The sequence below is a fragment of the Balaenoptera borealis genome, assembly GCF_965194805.1.
Source record: "Balaenoptera borealis genome assembly, chromosome: 1".
NCBI classification, from domain to species: domain Eukaryota; kingdom Metazoa; phylum Chordata; class Mammalia; order Artiodactyla; family Balaenopteridae; genus Balaenoptera; species Balaenoptera borealis.
In genome coordinates, this window is record NC_138860.1 from 126,362,291 (window position 1) to 126,385,731 (window position 23,441).

The 23,441-nt window shown below is 41.8% G+C and overlaps 1 protein-coding gene across 1 annotated transcript in view; it reads right to left on the reverse strand.

Moving 5' to 3' along the window:
• Window positions 1-22,296, reverse strand: part of GIPC2 (GIPC PDZ domain containing family member 2) — a 91,052-nt gene extending 68,756 nt beyond the window's left edge. Inside the window, exon 1 of the mRNA XM_082355901.1 lies at window positions 18,556-22,296. Coding sequence (XP_082212027.1) covers window positions 18,556-18,795 — 240 coding nt within the window. The 5' untranslated portion in view covers window positions 18,796-22,296. The remainder of the gene's footprint in view (window positions 1-18,555) is intronic.
• Window positions 22,297-23,441: the final 1,145 nt, after the last annotated feature.

Sequence of the window (23,441 nt, forward strand, 5' to 3'; positions counted from 1 at the left end):
GAAACTAAGAATAATTATTGAGGAGAAAAGATCACCCACTTACCCTGAGTGCTTGAACAGAAGGAAGTAATTCTAGGCAAGCCAGAGTGACAGGATTACATTACTCAAAACTCTTCCCAAAAGCTGAGAGTCTTATCCTACATGATTCCGCAAAATATATGGTAGATGTGTTGTATAAAGGAAATTCTAGAACTCAAACAATTCTTCAATGACATTCATGGAATGAGACACCTGCTCATCCCTCTCAGCTCTACCCAGTTTGGAGACTGGGTCCCACTTCTAGTAGAGCACTGTAAAAGTGAAGGAACTGGGGAGATAAAGGTCTGGAAGAACAAAAATAAAATAAAAATTGAGGTCTCATAAACATTAATTGATCACTTATGTGCACCAGGCATTTTCACATACTACCTCATTTAATCCTACAACAATTCTATGTGACAGTTATTACTATACCCATATACTATACAGATTAGAACATAAAGATTTAAAGAGATAAGATAGTTTGTGATTAAGTAGTATTTGGTGCTAATATAACTCCAACCCTAGTTGTCCAATTCCAAGCTCTTTCCCCTACAATGTTGCCTCTCTGACACCTCATATCTACATAGAGACATCCAAGTTGCTGATCACCTCCTAAAGCATTAGCTCAGCTAATCCATGTGCATCAGGTCATGAGGACATGCGTCACCTCATTTTGTGTAGAAGAGAAAACCAGCTCAAACCCCCTTACACGATTTGTCTAAGGTCACAGAGCTAGTGAATGACAGAGTCAAAACTGGAATTCAGACTTCTGTGCTTTCTCTAACCCCATGATACCATAGCTGTGATGTAAATATAAACTTGGCTTTAAACTTAAAACTCCTAGAAGGCAGAGACTACAAAGTTTTTGCTCTATGCGGAGCCAAATACACTGTTTATTTATTAAACCACCCACTTCTTAAAAGGAGTGAAGACAGCTTACAAAAAGGAGCTATTTGTAATTGGACTTGAAAAGTCAGATGTAAGACTTCTCTGGTGGTACAGTGGTTGCAGTGGTTAAGAATCCGCCTGCCAATGCAGGGGACACGGGTTCGAGCCCTGGTCCAGGAAGATCCCACATGCCACAGAGCAACTAAGCCCATGCACCACAACTACTGAGCCTGAGCTCTAAAGCCTGCGAGCCACAACTCCTGAGCCCGTGCACCACAACTACTGAAGCCCGCAAGCCTAGAGAAGCCACCGCAATGAGAAGCCTGCACAACGAAGAGTAGCCCCCGCTCGCCGCAACTAGAGAAAGCCCGCGCACATCAACAAAGACCCAACGCAGCCAAAATTAAATTAAAAAAAATTTAAAATAAAAAGTTTTTTAAAGTCAAGTGTATTATGTGATTAGTAAATATCAAAATATTAATACATTGTTTAATTTGATTTACTGTAAATAAGTAATTTTAAATGATTTCTTCCAGTTAATTTTAAAACTGACCATAACCCAAAGAAATGAATGTAACTAAACACAGACATTTAAGATCTCATGCCTATTATTTTCCCAGTATAACACATGTAACAAATTTCTAAGATTTGTTTTTTTAAATATACATTATTTTATAAATCCAGTGCCTTTGCCTTCACCTTGTCAATGGCTACAGTCATCTAGAAAAAAAGTTTCAGTTTGGAAAAGATATAAAATTGGCAACAAGACAGATATTTAGAAATCTGATACTGTATGCTCTATTTAGACCTTCATGAGGATATTGTACAAAGCCCTGCCTCGGAACTATGTAGAACTTTCTATAAATGATTCACTTCTAAATTAGCTGTCCTGGGTCAGCAGTGGCAAGTCTTAAATAAAAGGTGAATCATCCTTTGTACTGTTCCTTCTCTGGTACAACCACATTTTTTCCCAGTGTTTTTAATGGGCAAAATAATGTGACAAAAATAATTTTATCTCCTCCCCCAAAAAGAAAATCAAATCACATTTTTTAATCTGCCAAATGACTTCCCAGAGTAACAGAAAGAACATTTTCCTTTGTTAATGAAATCTAATCAAAGCAACTATGTATCAAAGAAAGGCAATCACAAAGCAATTCTTGAAACACGAAAAGGTTAAAAGAATAGAGATGGGTTTTAGTCTTGCTTTTGCGGACATTACACCGACACTAACCCAAGGAGTAAGATAAATCAAATGTGTATAGCTATATATATCTATCCTCTTCCAAACTATACTTCAGGTCAGAGGAGATATCTGAGCTTTAGCCTGGTCTAATAATGCTGCAAGGTTACATGCCAATTTGAAAGACATCATAAATCACTGCTGTTCCCCTTGTCAGGTGCTGTCGCAAATTTTCCAGGTTTCTAAACCACTTATCTTCTTTTTTTTTTTTTTTAAACCACTTATCTTCTTAAAAGCCTCCTCTTGTTTGACACTTAAGTTGGAAGAGAACCTCAAAAGGGAAGGAGAAACTCTTGATATAACAGGAGACGTTTTACATCTGAGAATGCAGTAGAGTGGTTTGTGAGACATAACATTATAAATTATAATTATTAGTAAAGAGACCTGTGATTAAACTTTCCAGTTTACCAAATATACAAATTATAAAAAAAAAAAAAAAAGCCATTAGATCCCCAAAGGGTCCTTAAACAAAATTTTAAAATTTGTTTGGCAGAATGCTCATGTAGCAAGCACCCTGTTCATATTAACCAGGAAGCAGACTTATTATAACTCTTACAATGAAATGTCTACAAGGTATGTGATATTTAAAATCCACCCAAATGGCACAACATTGTAAATGAATTATATTTCAATAACTAACTAAATAAAAGTTACCCAAATAAATCATGAAAAATTGGAAAGCAAGCATGGGGAGCCACTCAGGGGTCAAGACGGGAGTGATGCAGGAGGGTGATCTATTCCTTACTATTCCCCAGAACAGAAATTCTGACAGAAAGAGATGAGCACTTTATGAAGAAAATGGGTCATGCAAGAAACTATCAACAACTTGAAGGAGTGAAAGATTGCAATTGATTTTTATTCTAAACTAGGACACCTGAAAGACGTTAGAAAAACATACTGCAGAGTGACAGGGCAAGAGGGGACAAAGGAAAATGTACTACAGCGTTCCCTAGATGAGAGGTGACAAAGGGTTGGGGTGAGGGAGTGCAGGCAAACTCAGTGACCACCTTAGACCCTTACTGATTAGAAAGTTTGAGAAGCATAGAAAAGTTCACCCATGGGTGGGGCTGGCGTGACACAAGGGAGGTTAGCCGTGAGTCTGGAGACTGTGAAGATTCTTCTAGGTTCAGGTTGCTCAATTTCAAGCCACTTCCCACCCCAGGGATAGACAGCTCCAAGAACAGAGCCCAGGAAGACACGGAGAGGAGCTGCCAGGAATAGAATCCTGTCACAGACTCGGAGACACTTGGTCACAGCCCTGGCTGAGAGCCTCTCACCTTTGCTCCCAGGTGTTCATGACCAGCTCCCGCTCCCCACTCTCACAAAGCAGCTTCTTCCCACCCTCCGCTTGCCAACATTCCTGCCCTTCCTGCCTGTAGGACTCCTGTGACTGGAGCAGACAGAGCAGTTAGAGAAGAGGGGAGGAGGACCCAGCAGTGTCAGGAAGCTTCCCGAAGAAGCTGGCAGGGCTCCATCCTCAACTCCCAAGAATGTGTCACCAAGCCAGAGCCAGGACGAGGAGTACCAGCATCTCCTGGCTCCAAGCTTAGAGCTGACACTGTGCCTTCACTACCTGCTTCTATTTTTATGCCCACAGCCTCCTCTCCCCACCCCCTCCCTAAATGCCTACCATTCACAAGCTTCCTTACTGCCTAGGAAACTGGCTTGTGTGTAGTGGGTGCTTAATTAGCAAATGTATGATAAACTTTCTCACATCGCTTTTTTTTTTTCTCCTTTTCTATAATTAGAGGGACTCTGGGTCCTAGTTTACCGCTGCTGTCCCAGAGTAATTATTACAACCTTCCTTTTCACTCTGTGAAGTGTCTGGGTAGGAAATATAAGTTACATGGCCATCTATTTATAATGCTTCTTCTATGAAGCAGATCAAATAAGCATGTTCCCTTTTCAGGATGATAAGACTAGACAACATGGGATAAAAGGAAAAACATGATTTGCATGTTGAGGAAAGGCAGTGGTAGAGTTCTTCCTCTATCCCTTAGCATGTAAGTAATCTTCTCCAGAAGCTTCTTGGAAGTCAGTGTCCGTGACTTGAGCACAATTAAGAATCTAGGAGGGACTTCCCTGGTGGCGCAGTGGTTGGGAATCCACCTGCCAGTGCAGGGGACACGGGTTCGAGCCCTGGTCCGGGAGGATTCCACATGCCGCGGAGCAACTAAGCCTGTGCACCACAACTACTGAGCCTGTGCTCTGGAGCCCGTAAGCCACAACTGCTGAGGCCGCATGCCACAACTACTGAAGCCTGCGTGCCTGGAGCCTGTGCTCCACCATAAGAGAGGCCACCTCAATGAGAAGCCTGTGCACCGCAATGAGGAGTAGCCCCCGCTCACCACAACTAGAGAGAGTCAGGGTGAAGCAATGAAGACCCAACACAGCCAAAAATAAATAAATAAATAAAATTTTTTTAAAAAGAAAATATTTCATTATATAAAAAAAAGAATCTAGGAGACTCATGTACACACTGTTATATTTAAAATAAATAACCAACAAGGACTTACTGTAAAAATAATAATAAAGACATTTTAAAAATAAAAAATTTTAAAATAAAAATTTTTTTAAATTTCCAACTAACTTTAAAAAAAAGATTCTAGGAGATTTAACGAGTGTGGGGAGAGTTGAAAATGAGCTCTAAATGTTCAGTGGAAGAATGGAGTAGAATAATAGAATTCCATGCTGAGAAAAATTCTGTCACAGGTATGTCTAGAGATATGACACAAAGAAACATGGGTATTCCTAAAGAGTTATTTTTGAAATAACTCTTTTGAATAAGAGTTCAAGAGAAATAAGCATTGATAAATGCAATGTAAAATAATTCTGAATAAATTGGTATATTAATATTTCAAGTTTGAGATCTTTGACTGTGTTGACTGAAATAGTTTATTAGGTTTATACTAAACTTTATTGAAGAAGCCCTTGTCAGAAGAGTCCACATTAGTTACTGTAGCATAGAATTCCACACTGAGATAGATTAGTTTGAGGATCATGTATAGAGATAAACTTTTAAATTTGCTTTCCTTATTTTCTGGGATTAGGCAAAAAGTAGGAGACTGAAATTGTACAGGTCTAGAATAGAAAAACTAAAAGGAAAAAATTACCAAAAAATTACTCAGAAATTGCCTAAAAAGCATCTTTTTTAAGGAAAAGAGGGAACGAGAACTAACACTTATTGAACCGTTGTTCTAGATACATAATATGCTATTTCATTCAGTTCTCGCTACACTCCTATAAGGCAGGTATTATTTGCACATTTTCCAGGTTCAATTCCATTGTTCAATTTTCCAGGTGAGAAAATTGAAGCCACTCGGTGGCATCTCCAAGCATCAAACTCAGGGCACACCACGCTACCCTGAAACCCACCTCCCCATCAGACTGACCTAAAGCATTGCTGTCATGCCACCCTGACTCTCCATCTATCATAGGACCCTATAAGCCTGTGAAATAGCCACAGCAACATGTGTAGCTTTGAGATATTGCAAAAGCTTGGAATCTCACAAATTTAACCAGCCATGTTTCACTTTGTATAATTACAATCCTATAATACTGATCCTAAAACTGTAAGTATGAAACAGGAGGTCCTTCTACTGCTTTTCCCTTCTTGTTGCTTTCCCATTTTGCCCCCCTTTACCTCCTAACTTCACAGCTTAGAGCAAGTGCTTAACCTCAAGCAAACTGGCATAAAGCAATGTTGCCAGCAGGTAGGGTGATACTGGAAAACTGTTTGAAATCTTGTGGGGACTTTTTTGGTTGTTACAACGATTATGTACACCACTGGTGCTGGGAGAGATAGGGGATGAGGTAGGGATACAGTCTGAACTCTAGTGCTCAGAGAGGCTCAGCTTGGTGCGCCTAATTCTGATGATTTTCAAATGTCCTACTAGAGATTCATGTTGGGAAGAGAATATATATATTCTCCTGTTTGTGTAGAACCTTATCAAGAGTTGTTCATCATTTCAGAAAATTAAGTCACTGACAGCACTATTGTCCATGTTATTTGAATTTAACATAAAACATTTATATCACTTGCTCCTATTATCGTTACATTATATAGTTCTATGAATACCTACAAATATTTAGATAACAAAAGGTAACAGAAAGGAGTCAACAACACTCAGGTGACTATTGTCTTATTCTTTTTTTTTTTCGTTTTTTTCTTATTCTTTTTAAATCCAAACTTATTCACTGTAAGTAGGTAAATACAAGCAACTGACTGCTTCATTATGTCTTCTGAGATAGTTTTCCCAAGTATTTGCATTGAAATCCATGTTTGTTTCTAATAGTTTTTAAAATTATGTGTATAGGTAGGTATTATTGTTTAAATTTTTATTTCAGGATAAGTAAAAGTGGTGCCACAAAATATTTGTTATTACAGGGGAACTTTGGGTCCAATAAGGTTAAGAACCACTTGTGTAAAGGAAAGAACATGGGCTTTGGAGTCAGACAAACCTAAGATAGAAGACATCTCTTTGGACTGCATGATTTGCGTACTTTACTTTTTTTTTTTTTTTAAGTCTTTATGGAATTTGTTACAATATTGCTTCTATTTTATGTTTTGGTTTTTTGGCCCCAAGGCAGGTGGGATCTTAGTTCCCCGACCAGGGATCGAACCCACACCCCCTGCATTGGAAGGCGAAGCCTTAAGCACTGGACCGCCAGGAAAGTCCCTTGAGTAGTTTACTTTTTTTTTTTTTTAATTTATTTATTTTATTTTATTTACTTTTGGCTGCATTGGGTCTTCGTTGCTATGCGTGGGCTTTCTCTAGTTGTGGCGAGCGGGGGCTACTCTTCATTGTGGTGCGCAGGCTTCTCATTGCGGTGGCTTCTCTTGTTGCAGAGCACGGGCTCTAGGCATGCGGGCTTCAGTAGTTGTGGTGCCTGGGCTCAGCAGTTGTGGCTCACGGGCTCAGTAGTTGTGGCACACTGGCTTAGTTGCTCCACAGCATGTGGGATCTTCCCAGACCAGGGCTCGAACCCGTCTCCCCTGCATTGGCAGGCGGATTCTTAACCACTGTGTCACCAGGAAAGCCAGAGTAGTTTATTTTTGTTCTGAGCTCCAACTGCCTCATCTATCAATCACAGCCATTTCTGGGGGTTCTGTTAAGAATTGCTATTTCAAACAAAGTAGCACAGGTTAAGTGGTAATGATAGGTATTCAACAATAATTCCCTTCTCAATGCTCAGGCTATGCTTCCCTCCCCCACTTACCTTTACAGAAGGCAGGAAAATTAAGATAGTAAGGGGGAAGTATAAAGAATACAGAAGGAGGGACTTCCCTGGTGGTCCAGTGGGTAAGACTCCACGCTCCCAATGCAGGGGGCCCAGGTTTGATCCCTGGTCAGGGAACGAGATCCCACATGCATGCCGCAACTAAGAGTTCTCATGCCACAACTGAAGATCCCATATGCCGCAACGAAGACCCGGCACAGCCAAAAGTAAATGAATTTTAAAAAAAGAATACAGAAGGAGGAAGGGAGTAACAAATCATGATCAGTACCTAATACCTAACTACACCCAGAACACACTGTTAGTATCAAATGTGAAAAGGTTCAGGAGGTTCAAGTTACATTCTGGCCCTGGATCATGAAGAACATGTTGTTAATGCCAATCACACAAACACTACTACAAACACTACTACTTAATGCAATATATGGATATGTAAATTTTTCCAGGAATGGGTACAGAATTATCATTTCCTCAACCTTGTTACTGTGTATCCCTTTAAGACCACTTAAAGTTAACACTGTAACTTAAGAACCTATAGATCCTGGATTTTAGCCTTTCTTTTTTTTTAAGTTGGAACTCTTCCTCTACACGTGGTTTGATTATCTCCAGGGAGATTTTTATACAATAGCAAATACACTTTCTGAATGCTGGATCTTGGGCCTGTTAGCCACTACTAACTGCGGTCAGATATGTTCCTAAAAGGCAAATATTCTATCACTGACAAGGTCTAAGGTCCCTTCTTCCCTTTAACTTATCTGTAGAAGCCATAGGACCTCCCTGGTATTAGTCATGTCCAAGCTTCAACTTCCTACTCCAGATTTTAATCACCAAAATTTCAAAATACTCAGCATACCCCAAACAGAAAGGCTAGAGTTTCTAAGACAGTGAGAAAAAAGCAGTTTTTAGATCCCAATCCAGAGAAACAGTGACAGTCATCCACTCTTTGTTGGCTTCCTCTTTTCTTTATCTCAGCAAGTATCTAGCCCAAAGGTATTAGCTAGTTACTTTATCTGAATACATAGTTTCAAGAAACAGCTTTAGATGCACCCCAATGTTCACAGCAGCATAATTTATAACTGCCAAGAAATGGAAACAACCTAAGTGTCCATTAACTGGTGAATGGATAAGGAAGATGTGGTATATTCACACAATGGAATACTACTCAGCCATAAAAAATGAAATTTTGCCACTTATAGCAACCTGGATAGACCTGGAGGGTATTAAGCTAAGTGAAATAAGTCAGACAGAAAAAGACAAATACTGTATGATATCACTTATATGTGGACTCTAAAAAAAGTACAACAAACTAGTTAATAAAACAAAAATGAACAGACTCACAGATATAGAGAAAAAACTAGTGGTTACCACTAGAGAGAGGGAAAGAGGGAGGGGAAGAGTGGGACAGGGAACTAAGAGGTACAAACTACCATATATAAAATAAATAATCTACAAGGATACATTGTACAACATCAGGGATATAGCCAATATTCTACAATAACTATAAGTGGAATATAACTTAAAAATTGTGCATCACTATGTTATACACCTGAAACATAATCCTGTACATTAACTATATGCCAATAAAAAAATGAACACCTTTGGTTACCTTAGGTGATGGGGATTTATTATAAGGAAACACAGGGAAACAAAAAAAGCACAGGAAACCTTCTCAGAAGACAGACTTCTTAGAAATTACTAAAAATTGGCTCATTGCCATTAAAGACACAGTATTGGCTCTCCTAGCATGAAGGACATTCTGATGGCCCTCTGTGATCCTGAAAGGACCCCAGTGACTCTGTCATCCCCAGGCTTCAGTGTTTTTTCCTTAGGTCCACTTCTTTGCTTCTGCTACTACCAACTGTAAAGAACAGATACCACAACTAAGACCCAGTACAGCCAAATAAATAAATAAATATTAATATTTTAAAATATATATATATGGGACTTCCCTGGTGGCACAGTGGTTAGGACTCCGCGTTCCCAATGCAGGGGGCCAGGGTTCAATTCCTGGTCAGGGAACTAGATCCCACATGCATGCCACAACTAAGGAGCCCGCCTGCCGCAACTGAGACCCAGCACAACCAAATAAATAAATAAATATTTATAAATAAATAAATAAATTTTTTTAAAAAAAACAGTCTTTGATTTGAAGTCATTCTCTTTATTCTGGTTTGTTACCACACTTTCCTGTATAATTACAGTTTTGCATTTGTGGAATCAAAATTACATGCTAGGTATGTACATTGAGCAGTAAAGGTACACATGGCTCAATACTTTTGGGGCTCTGCCACAATCTTCTCAATCAAATTCCACCTCACTCATCTTTGATCTCAGCCTACCATATCCCTACCTGCATATTTGGTATCTCTGGCAGCATCCTTCATTTTCCACCTTGTATTATCAGTATATACATACTTGTTTACTCATATGTCTTAGTTTACTCTTACCACCACTCCTATACATTGTAAGCTCCAAGAGATAGGCAGTTAGTAACGTTTGTATGTATTTCAATACTTTTTACATAAAAATGACACTCCAATATTTTTAATTGAGTGCACAAGCTCTCAAGACCGTTCATACTGGAAAAGACCTTGGATCTTCTCATTTAATCCAGTGGTTCCCAAAAACATATCTGCCAACAGATGACAGACCAGCTGCCTAGGGACACCAGGGAAAAGTTAAATTACCACATTTTTCAGGCCCTAGCCCAAATCTGTAGAAGTGGGACCCAGAAACCTGCATTCTTGGGAGTACTGACTCACAAGTCCTGAGCATAAGTAGGAGTTGTTAATTTTAAAAGGAGGCCATTAGACTGAGAGTGTTCTAATGAACTTGGCAGCCTAGGTAAGCAAACCAAAACCTAGGCCAGCAAATGCCTCAAAGTTAAGAAACCTAAAGGACAACCAATCACAAACAGCCAAGTAGGTTTTCCCAAATAAGGCAACCACTTAAGCTGGAGCCAATCAAATAACTTCCTTGCTTTGCCTTCACATCTCCTCTATAAAAACCTTGCCTCTAACTCCTGTCTGCTGAGCACTCCTAACCCCTTCTGGTTTGCCACTGCCCAAATCGATTTTTGCTCAAATATACTCAATTTAAATATGCCTCAGTTTATCCTTTAAAAGAATTAACAAGGAAAGAACAGGGGAAAGATTTCCAGGTAAAGAGAAGAACAATAGATAAATGTCAGAGAACCAAGAATAGTTTCATGCTCTGTACAGGCCGTGGAAGATGTCTGCCACATCCCTAATTCAAGAAGTCTCAGACTATCTGTCCTGCCCACTGTCCTCTCCAACAGGACTCCTTATCCACTGTTCATCTGCCTTAATACCATCTACACACTGGACCAGAGACGAGCCCTGACCCACAGGCCAACGGGGCCTGCCCCACCTGTCCTGTACCCTGACTCACCAACAGAGACTCACTCTCAGGGAGTTCAAGTTTGAGACGGAGTGGGCGCACAGAAAGTACAGAAGCAAAGAACTAAAAGACAGAGAGGAGGCAATAGGGGCCTTAAAGGAGCAAAGTCAAAGGATAAAAGGAAGGAATCAGTCAAGAACACAGTAAGAAGTAGGGAGACAGGTAGCGAGGGAAGGTGAAGGGCAACTGGACTTGCTCTTGGTTCTCCAGAGTCTGAAGTTACTGCTTTCACCCAGACAGCATGAGTGATGTTCCAGCTGCCCACGGAACCTGACTGCCCAGCTACAGAGGCGATCCTGGGCTTCCTCACCTCCCCGTACATCCTAACAAATACACACATACACGTTGTCCAAGGTAACCTGAGTGTCTCCATCTCTTACAACCTGCAAGAGCCTCCCATGTCCACTCAGGATGGCTGGAGGGGTGGGAGTAGGTGAGGGATGGCAAAGGGGCCACCATCTGTCTATGAGGTAGCAGAGGCTTGGGGAGGGGTTCAGACTTGATTCTAGAGTTGTTCACACACCTACTTTGGGGGATCTCCAGCACACAAATCAACATTCTTACCCATTTCTTATCTTCCTGAGAGCAATGAGGTCTATAAGGCAGCTGGTGAGACTATCCTCCCACTTCTCAAAATGAGTCACGGTTCTAGGGGGGATGTTTTGCTGTTTTGTTTTGTTTTTTACTTGAGCTTTTCATAGAAAACAGAGGCTGATGCTCATGAGGATAGTAAGCACACATAATGATCATAGTATATTTAGAACTTCTCATATGGTACCGCGCAATTCCAGAAAATACCATCCTATTTAACTTAAACTAAACTTTATAAAGGAAGCATAGCAAATGAATGGTCGATTGTGTCTCAACTTTATAAAACACCAGTCAGGGGTCATTCCTCTGCTGAAAAATACTTGGGTTACTCTTACTGCCTACAGAATAGAACCCATATAGCTTCAAGGACATTTGTAGTCTCACTACTGCTTATATCTTCAGCTTCCTCTCCTACCGGATCCACCATCTACTTCTATTTATTAAAATGTTATGGTGCAACTAAGCCATCTAGCAACTCTGGAAATGAGATTTTTAAGGGAAAAAACCCTCCCAGCCCTCAGCAAGAGATAAGTAACTAAATTCAATTCAGTGTGCTATGTTAAGATCATGCAGTACTGGGTATTAAACATATCTAGATTGGCAGATTCACAAGGAAGGCTTCTTGGAGGAGATGACAGTTGAGACTGGAGAGGTGGGTAGGAGCTATCAGAACAAAGAAGTGAGAACATCATGAGAAAAGGCATAGAGGAATGAAATAGTTAAACATTCTGGAATAAAAAGGGGATTGTTAGGAGATGAGACTGGAGCAGTAGGCATGGGGCAGGACTAAAGAGGCAGGCAGGACTAGGAGACGTTGTCTGGCTGGTGGGGGTTATTTGTAAGTGCTATGGTCTGAATGTTTATGTCCCCTACCCCAAAATTCAAATGTTGAAATCCTAGTGTTAATGGGTGGGGCCTTTGGGAATTGCTCAAATTATGAGGGTGGAGACCTCTTAAATGGGATTAGTGCCTTATCATAGAGGCTCCAGAAAGACCATTAGCCCCTTCCACCAGGTGAGGACAGAGAAAGAAGTGCCAGCTATAGACTAGGAAATGAGCCTTCACCAGATGTAACCATGCTGGCACATTGATCTTGGACTTCCCAGCCTCCAGAACTGTGAGTAATAAGTTTTTCTTGTTTATAAGCTACCAAGTTGGTGGTATTTTTTTAATAGCAGCCCGAAAGGAATATGACAGTAAGTAACAGGGAGCCTTGTAGGTTTTTGAGATTGGTATGATCAGGGAATCAATATTAAAATAGAGGATGCGGGACTTCCCTGGTGGCGCAGTGGTTAAGAATCCACCTGCCGATGCAGGGGACACGGGTTTGATCCCTGGTCCGGGAAGATCCCACATGCCGCAGAACAACTAAGCCCGTGAGCCACAACTACTGAGCCTACGCCCTAGAGCCTGCGAGCCACAACTACTGAGCCTGCGTGCCACAATTACTGAAGCCTGCGTGCCTAGAGCCCATGCTCCACAACAAAAGCCACTGCAATGAAAAGGCCATGCACCACAATGAAAAGTAGCCCTTGCTCGCCGCAACTAGAGAAAGCCTGCGCACAGCAATGAAGACCCAACAGAGCCAAAAATTAATTAATTAATTAATTATTTTAAAAAATAGAGGATGGGTGGAATCAGGGAAACCATATTCAGGGTACCATTTAGAATCTGCATTGTAAAAATCCAGCAGTGACAACTGTCAATGCCTTCCAGCCAAAAACCACCAGGAATTCTCATTTCTAGTTTACTGCTCCTTGCAACAAGGGAGGCAGCACACCATGGAGAACCGTGGGGGAGGGTCTGAGTAATAGGGCATTAGAAAAGATTTGGGCTTGTGTTAGGTGATGTTAGGACAGCACAGGTTTGCTATCAGGAAGTGGGGACAAGTCTATGACTCAGCATCTTAATAAAACTATCTACAAGGTGGGGAAAACTGTCAAAGCTAAAACTGTGGTTGGTAAAAGGAGCAGCAGTCATTTATATCAATCAAGACAGGGGGATAAGAACTTCCCTGGTGGCACAGTGGTTAAGAATCCGCCTGCCAATAGAGGGGACACGGGTTTGAGCCCTGGTCCAGGAAGATCCCACACGCCGCAAAGCAACTGAGCCCATGCACCACAGCTACTGAGCCTGCGCTCTAGAGCCCGCGAGCCACAACTACTGAGCCCGCGTGCCACAACTACTGAAGCCCACGTGCCTAGAGCCCATGATCAGCAACAAGAGAAGCCACCACAATGAGAAGCCCACGCACCGCAACAAAGAGTAGCCCTGGCTCACTGCAACTAGAGAAAAGCCCCAAGCAGCAACAAAGACCCAATACAGCCAAAAATAAATAAATAAATAAATTTATTTTTTATAAAAAGGGAATAGGGAGTGCTATAATTTGGGGGGTTTTGCTTTTTCTTTTCATTTTTTGTTTGTTTTGTTTTTAGGGGGTGCTGTAATTTTAAATGGGATGATCAGTACCAGCCTCGCTGAGAAGGTGACATTAGACCAAACTTCAGGAAGAGCATTCTGAGAATTCCCTGGCAGTCCAGTGGTTAGGACTCGCGCTTTCACTGCTGAGGGCACAGGCTCAGTACCTGGTCGTGGAACTAGGATCCTGAAAGCCACAAGGCATAACCAAAAAAAAAAAAAAGAGCATTTTGCCAAGGAGAGGTTCTGGTAGAGGCGACAGCCAGTGCAAAAGCCCTAAGGCTCCAGAGTTCAAGGAACAGCCTGGAGGCCAAATTAGCTGAAGCATGTTAGAGAGGCCACAGGGCCTGTAAGCATCATTGGACTTTGGCTTTTACTCTAAGTGAGGTGAGGAGCTATCAGTCTTGAGCAGAGAGATGAGATGCAGAATATATCTCATTGGAGACAGAAACTTTTGAGTTTTGCTATAAAGGAGAAATGGGGTAATAGCATAAGAGATGGGGGCAGGTGACAAGAGACGGTTTGTTGTTTTGTTTTGTTTTTAAGAAAAATAGCATAATTACAAGTTGAACATATGGATTGAAATTAAAATCACAATTCTTGACTCTTCTGCTTCCCCAGTACACTGCTTTATTTGACTGCTCTATGTACTGAGAAGGGGCTGTATTTGCTTGATCCATTCATTCAATGAATACTTAGTATTACATCATATACAAACTAATGTAACCAAATCAAAGTTAATAATTTCTGAAATCTATAAAGAGTTTTCAGCTTCTGGACAAGTATCTAACTACAAAAGTGATTTCTTAATAAACTCTTTCAAATTCACTCTTTCCCCACAATCTTTCCACATAATAGAGAATTAAGAAAATATGTCACGACACAAACTACTTGTCAAACAATTACAGTAGTCAAATATTCAAAAGGCCCCTTCAACAAATTTTATGACTACAGCTCAAGAGTTTAGTAATCAACTCATACATGAATCCTGAAATTTTTCTTTTGGCTGCGCACGGCATGCGGGAGTTTAGTTCCCTGACCAGGGATCCAACCCATGCCCCCTGCGGTGGAAGGGCGGAGTGCTAACCACTTGACCGCCAGGGAAGTCCCTGAATCCTGAATATTTTAAAAGATGGTATCAAATGTTTTGTAAAAGTGTCCCAGCATTTACGAGTTAACTGTTCTTTTAGATGAGATTTACTTTTTTTCTTTTTGCTGAATTGCTCATTTAGCTGTTTAGCAAAATGATATCAGCTGTAAGGGATTTTTGCATAATTGGCCATCTGTTTCAAGGTAATGATTGATTACAGACTGCACCCTGCAAGTGATTCATACGTTTCATTAACTTCCTCCTTCAGGAACCAGGAAATAGGTGAAATCCATAATTATCAGTTTCACTACAGCATCTTTTTGAGGTAGTAAGTATTTTGGTGGTTGAGTCTGAGGATTTACTTGAAAAGATCATCTGTTTAAAAAAGAAGTTTTGCCGGGTTTGTATTTGGAATCTGAATACAGTTACCAAGAATCCCACAGCTGCTATGTAATGAACTTGGAACCAGGAAACCTTGATTCGAATCCCAACTCCGCCCCACACGAGTCCAGCGACTCTGGGCAAGCTACTTGACTTCTCAGAGCCTCATGTAGCTCAACTGCAAAATGAGAAGACTCTTTGCCTCAGTGCTATGGTGAGGATGGAATGACCACCCTGTAGCCTTAAATGCCTCGCACAGCCAGGGGCACATTACAGACTCCTGGCCATCAGGTCAGGCCAACTCCTTCCCTCTTTTCCTTAGCAGAGAGAGTACAGCTCTTCATACAGTGCCATTTGTATCCTCATAGCCACCTCACTAGAGAAAAGGCAGGACTTCTGATATAGTCATATAAAGGGGGGAAACTTTCTGTTTTTTCTCCACTGACATCTCAAAAGTTTATCCCACTATTCCTCTTGCTGGGGGAATGAGATGAGAAATGGGATCTCACTAGTGTGCATTTTATTTTAATAAATTACTCGTTTCAAAAGTAACTATGAAAAAAAAAAAAAAGTAACTATGGAGGACTTCCCTGGTGGCACAGTGGTTAAGAATCCACCTGCCAATGCAGGGGACACAGGTTCAATCCCTGGTCCAGGAAGATCCCACATGCAGCGGAGCAACTGAGCCCGTGCACCACAAATACTGAGCCCGCGCTATAGAGCCCGCGAGCCACAACCACTGAGCCCGCGTGCCACAACTACTGAAGCCCGCGCGCCTAGAGCTCATGCTCTGCAACAAGAGAAGCCACCACAATGAGAAGCCCGCGCCCTGCAACGAAGAGTAGCCCCCGCTTGCCACAACTAGAGAAAGCCCACGTGCAGCAACGAAGACCAAACACGGCCAAAAAATAAAATCATTCATTAAAAAAGTTAACTATTGAGATACTTTGACATATACTATGATGATCAGTACTTTATCCTGAATATACTTAACTCTTTTTAGTCTAGATGGAAAACCTGCTTTAATGTTGATTATATGCATAAACATACTAATATATATATCTAGGGTTATAAAAATTTATGAACTTTGATAAAGCACATCAAAATACCTAATGTTTATCTTGAAATTTTAATGCAAGTCAGCGCATTGCAAACTTAAAGTGCTGAACATGGTTGCCAAGTTATTGCTGAGACACCCTGTAAAACTTGGGAAGCAATATAACTTCATGGAATTTGGAGCCACCAGTGGTTAAGACTCTGCACTTCCAATGCAGGGGGCAGGGGTTTGATCCCTAGTCGGGAACTAAGATATCACATGCCGCACAGCATGGCCAAATAAATTAATTAATTAAATAAACACAGACTCTGCCACTTACTATTGTAATTTGAACATTTTTAATTAAATAAACACAGACTCTGCCACTTACTATATGTAATTTTGAACATTTTCTGAACCTCAAAGCATTAGTTTCCTATCTGTGAAGTAGAGATAATAATAATACTTCTCAGGGATTAAGTGGATTGAGTAAAGTCATGCATCTAGAACTCAAAATAGTATCACATTATGATGAGGAAGACTTAATGCAAAGTAAATAAATCTGGAGTCCCTGGTTACAGGACAGATATTTAAAGTTGTCAGTTAAGAATGCTAACAAGCTCACTTAGCTTAGAAACAAGAAGATCCAAGTTTAAAATAACGGCCCAGCTTTTTTGTTGCTAGCTATGTGACCTTGGCCAAAGGCCAGACACATTGTACCTCAGCCCACTCATTTAACTGTTAGGTATTAATGATATTAGGTATTAATGATATTAGTTACAATTTGTAAAGCACTGACCATACACCAGTGCAATCTGATAAGTTTACACATGCACTCCAGTCTTTACGATAACCCTTCAAGGTAAATGTCCTTATCTCTATTTTACAAATGGCTGAAACTGAGAGAAGTTAAACTTGTTCAAGGCCACCCAGCTAGTAAGTGGTAGAGCCTGGATCCACAGTGAGGTTTATCAGTCTCCAAATCCTGTCCTAAACTACCCAATGAACTATCTACCACCTACCTCTCTTAGAGAAGATCAAATAACATTTTTCCTGCAAGAGCGCTTTTTGAATTCAAACGTCCTATACAAACGTGAAGTACTATCGTTAATACTCTATATCAATCTAAATAATTCATAGAATGGGTCTGTGATTTGCCCCCTCAGTGCCTGGGAACCCTGAAAGAACAAAAGGTTAACTTCAAGATCTCTTTCATCTCCTCTTGGAATTTTGTCTTGACCTCAATTTCGCTTGAACTGACCTGATAAACAACATTAAAGAACAGATAGCCAAATGCTGCTCTGTGCCACTCAAAGGCAGCTCTCTGCACTCCCAGGAGTCCAGGGCAATAAGATCTTGTGCTTTTCCTTGAAATATGGACAAAATACTTTCTTGGACTGATTTCTCACACCTGCATTTGCAGTTAGCTTGGGTAAGTATAAATAAAAGTGGTCACATAAATGTCCGCCTAAACTAGGGCTTTGGAAATCACCCCATAACAAACTCAAGTTCCTGGCACACATGCTATCGATCTAATAAAAGCAAATTTCAGTCCCTTTTCAAGGATATGGGGTAAAATTTAGAGGGGCTTTCCCCTCTGAAATTTTTGTCAACTAGTCCCGCGTAGTTTAGTGTAACTGTCTTAGTTATCCGCCCTTGGAATAATAAGCTTCCCGGAAATACCAAAGTGTTGATGACATGTGACATGACATATGCGGGTCAAAATGGGGCTTGGTTTGGTATCACCCGGAAGGCACCCCCTAGCCCGCCAATCCCGGAGATGCTCAGCGTGGCCCGCTCACCCCTGCAGAGGAAGCAGGAGGGCAAAGTCCAGACAAAGTGAAGGGTGTTAATTTGCCGAGCCAGATCTCGACGCTGGGAAGGCGCCGAAGCTGCTGAATCTCGGGTTACTAGAGCATACTCATTTGCAAGAGGAAGAAAGGTCGTCCCGGGTTTCCCAGAGGCCAGATCGAGCCTGGAGAATGTGACTTTCTCCAGTCCTGGGACTTACCTTTTCCCAGTCCTGGGACTTACCTCTTCCCTTCCCTGTAAGGCCCTCTCGCTCCCCCTGGGGCGCTCGCAGCCGCGGACCCCACCCCGCTTCGAACGTCGGGATCCGGGAAGCGCAGCTCAACCAGCCGGAGCCAACTTAAGCCTGCGCGGGGCGGTGGGACAAGCGGCGAGAGGCAGCGAGAGGCAGCGAGAGGCTGAGCCCCAGCACCCGGCGCTTACCTCCGATGGCGAAATCTCAAACACGCCCGCGATCTTGGCGTAGAGCTCCTGGATGTTGGAGAAGTTCTCCACTCTGCCCGTGGCGCTGCCGTGGGCCAGCTGCGTGTGGAAAACCAGCCTGCAGGTGGGCGCCGGGAGGCTGGGGAGGCTGCCGCCGGCCGCATTCGTCTGCTCGCCCTCCACCAGCCGGGAGGTCTCCTTGGTAGTGAATTTCTTTTTTCTCCGCAGCCCCAGGGGCATCTTGCCTGGCCGAGGGCGGGGACCCACCTGCGCTGCCACGGACTGCTGCCTCCTTGGCCTGGGCCCCCGGACTTTGTGCTAAGGGCCTGCCGGCTCCGGGCAGGTGCAGCCTGGGCTGGGCCAATGGCAGAGGCGCTCCCGCCTGGCCCCGCCTGCTCAGGGCCCTCCTCCACCGAGAGGAGCCGCACCTGCAACCGGCCGAGCAGCCACCCGCCCTCCGGATGGATCAGGGAGAAGAAAAGTTGGACCCTGAGGAAGGGGAATGTTGCCTGCCATTCCAGTTCTACAAGGATCAAGCCATCAACCATCGCAGCTGCCCCGGATGGTGTGCCCTGAGGGCAATTCAGGATGGAGAAAACAAGGAAGCATTCTGTGATTTGGATAGTGGCCCTAGATAGTTAAGATGCATATCTAAGGAATCATTTCAGTGAACTCAGACTCTTGCATCTTCCCCTACATAGGAAAGCACTACAATCATAACTTGAGATGTCTGTCCTTTGTGATTAGCAGTCATCTTTTCATGTTCCACAACACGTTTTTATCCGACAAAAACACTCATATATCCTGGCTTCTCCCTTACCTCTTCTGAGCAGTTCCTCAGAGCTATCTGAGAGGCTCTCCTCCTCTATAGTCCTCAGTAAGGTCCCCGAATGAAACTTAACTCAAAACTTTTAGGTTGTGCATGTTCTTCCGTCGATAAACCACTCCCTCCTCTCATCTCCTGGCTTCTTTCTCCTCCTTTAAAAATGGCTCAATTTCTAGGGATTTCCCTGGCGGCGCAGTGGTTAGGAATCCGCCTGCCAATGCAGGGGACACGGGTTCGAGCCCTGGTCTGGGAGGATCCCACATGCTGCGGAGCAACTAAGCCCTTGCGCCACAACTACTGAGCCTGCGCTCTAGAGCTCGCAGGCCACAACTACTGAACCCACGTGCCACAACTACTGAAGCCCGCACCCCTGGAGCCTGTGCTCTGCAACTAGAGAAGCCACCACAATGAGAGGCCTTTGCACTGCAATGAAGCATGGCCCCCACTAGAGAAAGCCCGCGCGCAGCAACAAAGACCCAACACAGCCAAAAATAAATACTAAATAAATAAATTTTGTTTTTAAATGACTCAATTTCTATAAAAGCCTTAGGATTCTGATTCTACAGAACAACACATCTTAGAATACAAACATGCTGGCCCTTCTGGTGATGGTCATAAACGTGTGGTAGGTACTCACAGACGACTGGGCCACATGCCTTCGTAACTGTATGTCTGGGCCATTGGGAATAGGAATTTAAGTGGAAGTCAATCTCTGTCTTTCTTCTCTGTACCTTACACCCTGCAAGGCAGAATTGGAAGGAGAAGTTTTGAGAGTAGTGCCACACTGAATTCATAGTTAAACACCCTCAGCCAAGCCCTCAGCAACTCTCAGTAATCCTTTTTACTTTTTCCTGGGCATCTTTCTCTCCCAAACGTTCAGCACTCCCCCAAGGTGATTTGCTCCACCTCTGCCCTCCTTGGTCTCTGTAGAAAACCCTGTCTCTTACTCTACAGAGGAAATTGAGGCCACTCAGTGTGACTCCTGAACTCCCTCAATTCCCCACCCCTTGTCTGTAATTCCAACCCACCTCCCTTCTCCAAACTCTGAAGAAATCTCTTCTTTTATTTGACCCTTGAGCTGATCTCTTCATTCCTTGAGGATCTCTATGTTTAAGCTACCTGTTGACTCTTGTCTTTCAACTCGCCACCTGGTACCATCCACTGATGGTGAAAAGCCCAAATCTTCAACATTGGTTTCAAGTCCTCCACCCCTCCGCCCCTGCAGTCACCTCTGCATTTTCACAACAAAGCAAAACAGTCTTGAATTCGCTGCATTTCCTCAATTCCCCCTTTGCTCTTAGACTCACTGTGATCAGACTTTGCCCTCACACTTCACTGAAGTTGCTCTTACTATGGTCAGCAGTTAATCATCAGATATGATTAACATTTTTCAGTCTTACTTCACCTTTTGGAATATCTGACTTCATTGACCATCTTATTCTTAAATCACACCTCTGTTTTGGCTTCTACTGAAATAAAAGCGTACAACGTGAGAGTTCTGAGTTTCAGTTTTATTTGGAGATTTACTGAGGACTATAGCCCAAGAGACAGCATCTCAGATAGCTCTGAGGAACTGCTCAGAAGAGGTAAGAGGGAGGTCAGTATCTACATGGTTTTGGCAAAGGGGGTACATGCACCCAAGCACACATCTCAGTAGAAGGTTGCTGCTAGTCATGAGGAACAGATATTTTCATAAATGGTTTTGGTGCTTTTCTAAGTATGGGAAGGCACAAGAATCCAGGTTTATAAAAAATTTCTTCTGAAAATATTTAACTATTTGAAGCTTTGTTCTACCAGTTTTCCCGGAGTCTTATTCCTAATCTCTGTCCTGAACTCCTTTCAGGGTGTGTTAAAGGTCAGCAGCTGCAGTGGCTAATAACTCAATTCCACCTGTGATATCAACAAATTTGAATGAATTCCTCTCTTCTTGAAGCTTCCAATATACCTTGAGATTCCTGCACTTGTCAGGAGGTGGCCTTCATTATTCAGCTGATAAGTCTGCTGGGAACCTAAGAGTTTCCAATTTCTGGAGGGATGAGGTAGAGAGAAAAGATAAAAGTTTCAATTCTGCTTACAAGGATATAATTTACCAAATTGCTGTAAGCCATAATTAGCTTAAGGGGAAATGTTTCCTTATATCTGGAAAACACAGAGTAAAAGGCAGTAACATTTCAGACAAAAAATTTTTAAAAACATAAAAATTATAACCATATTCAGCAGTTCACTCAGTCCTATGTAACTAATCCTTGATCTCTTGTTAACAGTTTCATAAAGCCATCAGGGTTTCCATTAAAATTCTTTAATTCCTTACCCAGTTCAGCTGTATGATCTGAAATTTATCAGAAACCTGTACTTGTCAAACAGTCCTTTCTATGAATCTTGAAGATGAAGCTTTATTTTTTTGCAAAAACATCAATACAACAATAACTGTCTATAAATGACAAAAGATTTTAAAAGGCATAGTTAAAGATCTTATTTCAATGCAATTGACAAAGAAGCTTGGTTACTGCTGTGACATACAACATTTTAAGATAACTAGAATTATGACTGATAACATTTTGCCAGGACACACCAGATTTTTAGGAATTCCATATAATTTCTAGAACACCTGTATTAATAATATTTACCCCTACAATATAACATAGGAAGGTTTATCACTCATTTAACAATGCTTCCCATGTAATTTAACATACCAAATAAACCTAATTAATTTAATACCTCTTTTTGGACTTCCATGGCGGTCCAGTGGTTAAGACTCTGCAGTGTCAATGCAGGGGGCACGGGTTCAATCCCTGATGGGGGAACTAAGATACCACATGCTGTGTGGTGAGGCCAAAAGATAGATTAATTAATTAATTAAATAAAATTATTTTTTTAAAAAGGCAGGCTTTCCCTGGCAGTCCAGTAAGCCTCTGCACGTCCACTGCAGGGGGCATGGGCTCAGTCCCTAAGATTGCTATGCCACGCAGCGCAGCAAAAAACTTAACTAATTAATAAATTGACATTAAAGAAAGAAAGAAAGATTTCAAAGGCAAATTCAGAAAGTTATAATACATTACTTAAAAGGTAAAGAGGGACTTCCCTGGAAGCACAGTGGTTAAGAATCTGCCTGCCGGGCTTCCCTGGTGGCGCAGTGGTTGAGAATCTGCCTGCCAATGCAGGGAACACGGGTTCGAGCCCTGGTCTGGGAAGATCCCACATGCCGCGGAGCAGCTGGGCCCGTGAGCCACAATTACTGAGCCTGCGCGTCTGGAGCCTGTGCTCCGCAGCAAGAGAGGCCGCGATAGTGAGAGGCCCGCGCACCGCGATGAAGAGTGGCCCCCACTTGCCGCAACTGGAGAAAGCCCTCGCACAGAAACGAAGACCCAACGCAGCCAAAAATAAATAAATAAATAAATTAAAAAAAAGAGAAAGAAACTTTACAATCTGTTATCGAAAGCAGATTGACATTCTAAGAGAACTTTGTTTTCTTCACAGAGAGAGAAAACCAAATTCAAGTTTTGCACCACTTTACCTTTAATCTTAAAATGTATCTACTCAATTAAATTCATTCTAATCTAAGTCAGTCCTGACCACACATAGGATTCCTTTCTAAGGATTCTGTTTTTATTTCTTCCCCAGGAACCTTCCACAACTTGGCTATATCCATATTAATTTGCCCCTTATTTTCTTTCTTATTCAGAAATAACCAGCTTTAAGACAAAATTACTTTATTTTCCCTTAACAAAATGCATTTCCATTCCTCATATCTTCTTTTACTGAAAACACAGCTCTTACTTTCCTTGCATAGTGAAATGTTTCCCTTATTATTTCTATTAGCTTTAAGTACATAGTTTAATTAGAATTCTCAACTCTTAAAAATCTTAATTCCTAGTGAAAACAAAGTAAGCACTTAGGAAATTTTACATTACCATTCTGTAGATTGGCAAACTTATAAACACTATTTATAATGTCTAAAAACATGCTTTCTTATAGAAAATGTCTCAGTGTGGCACCAAACATATTTATTAATAGTCCTTGAATATCTTTAGTTTCTCTGTAAAAGAAAGCCAGTGTTCAG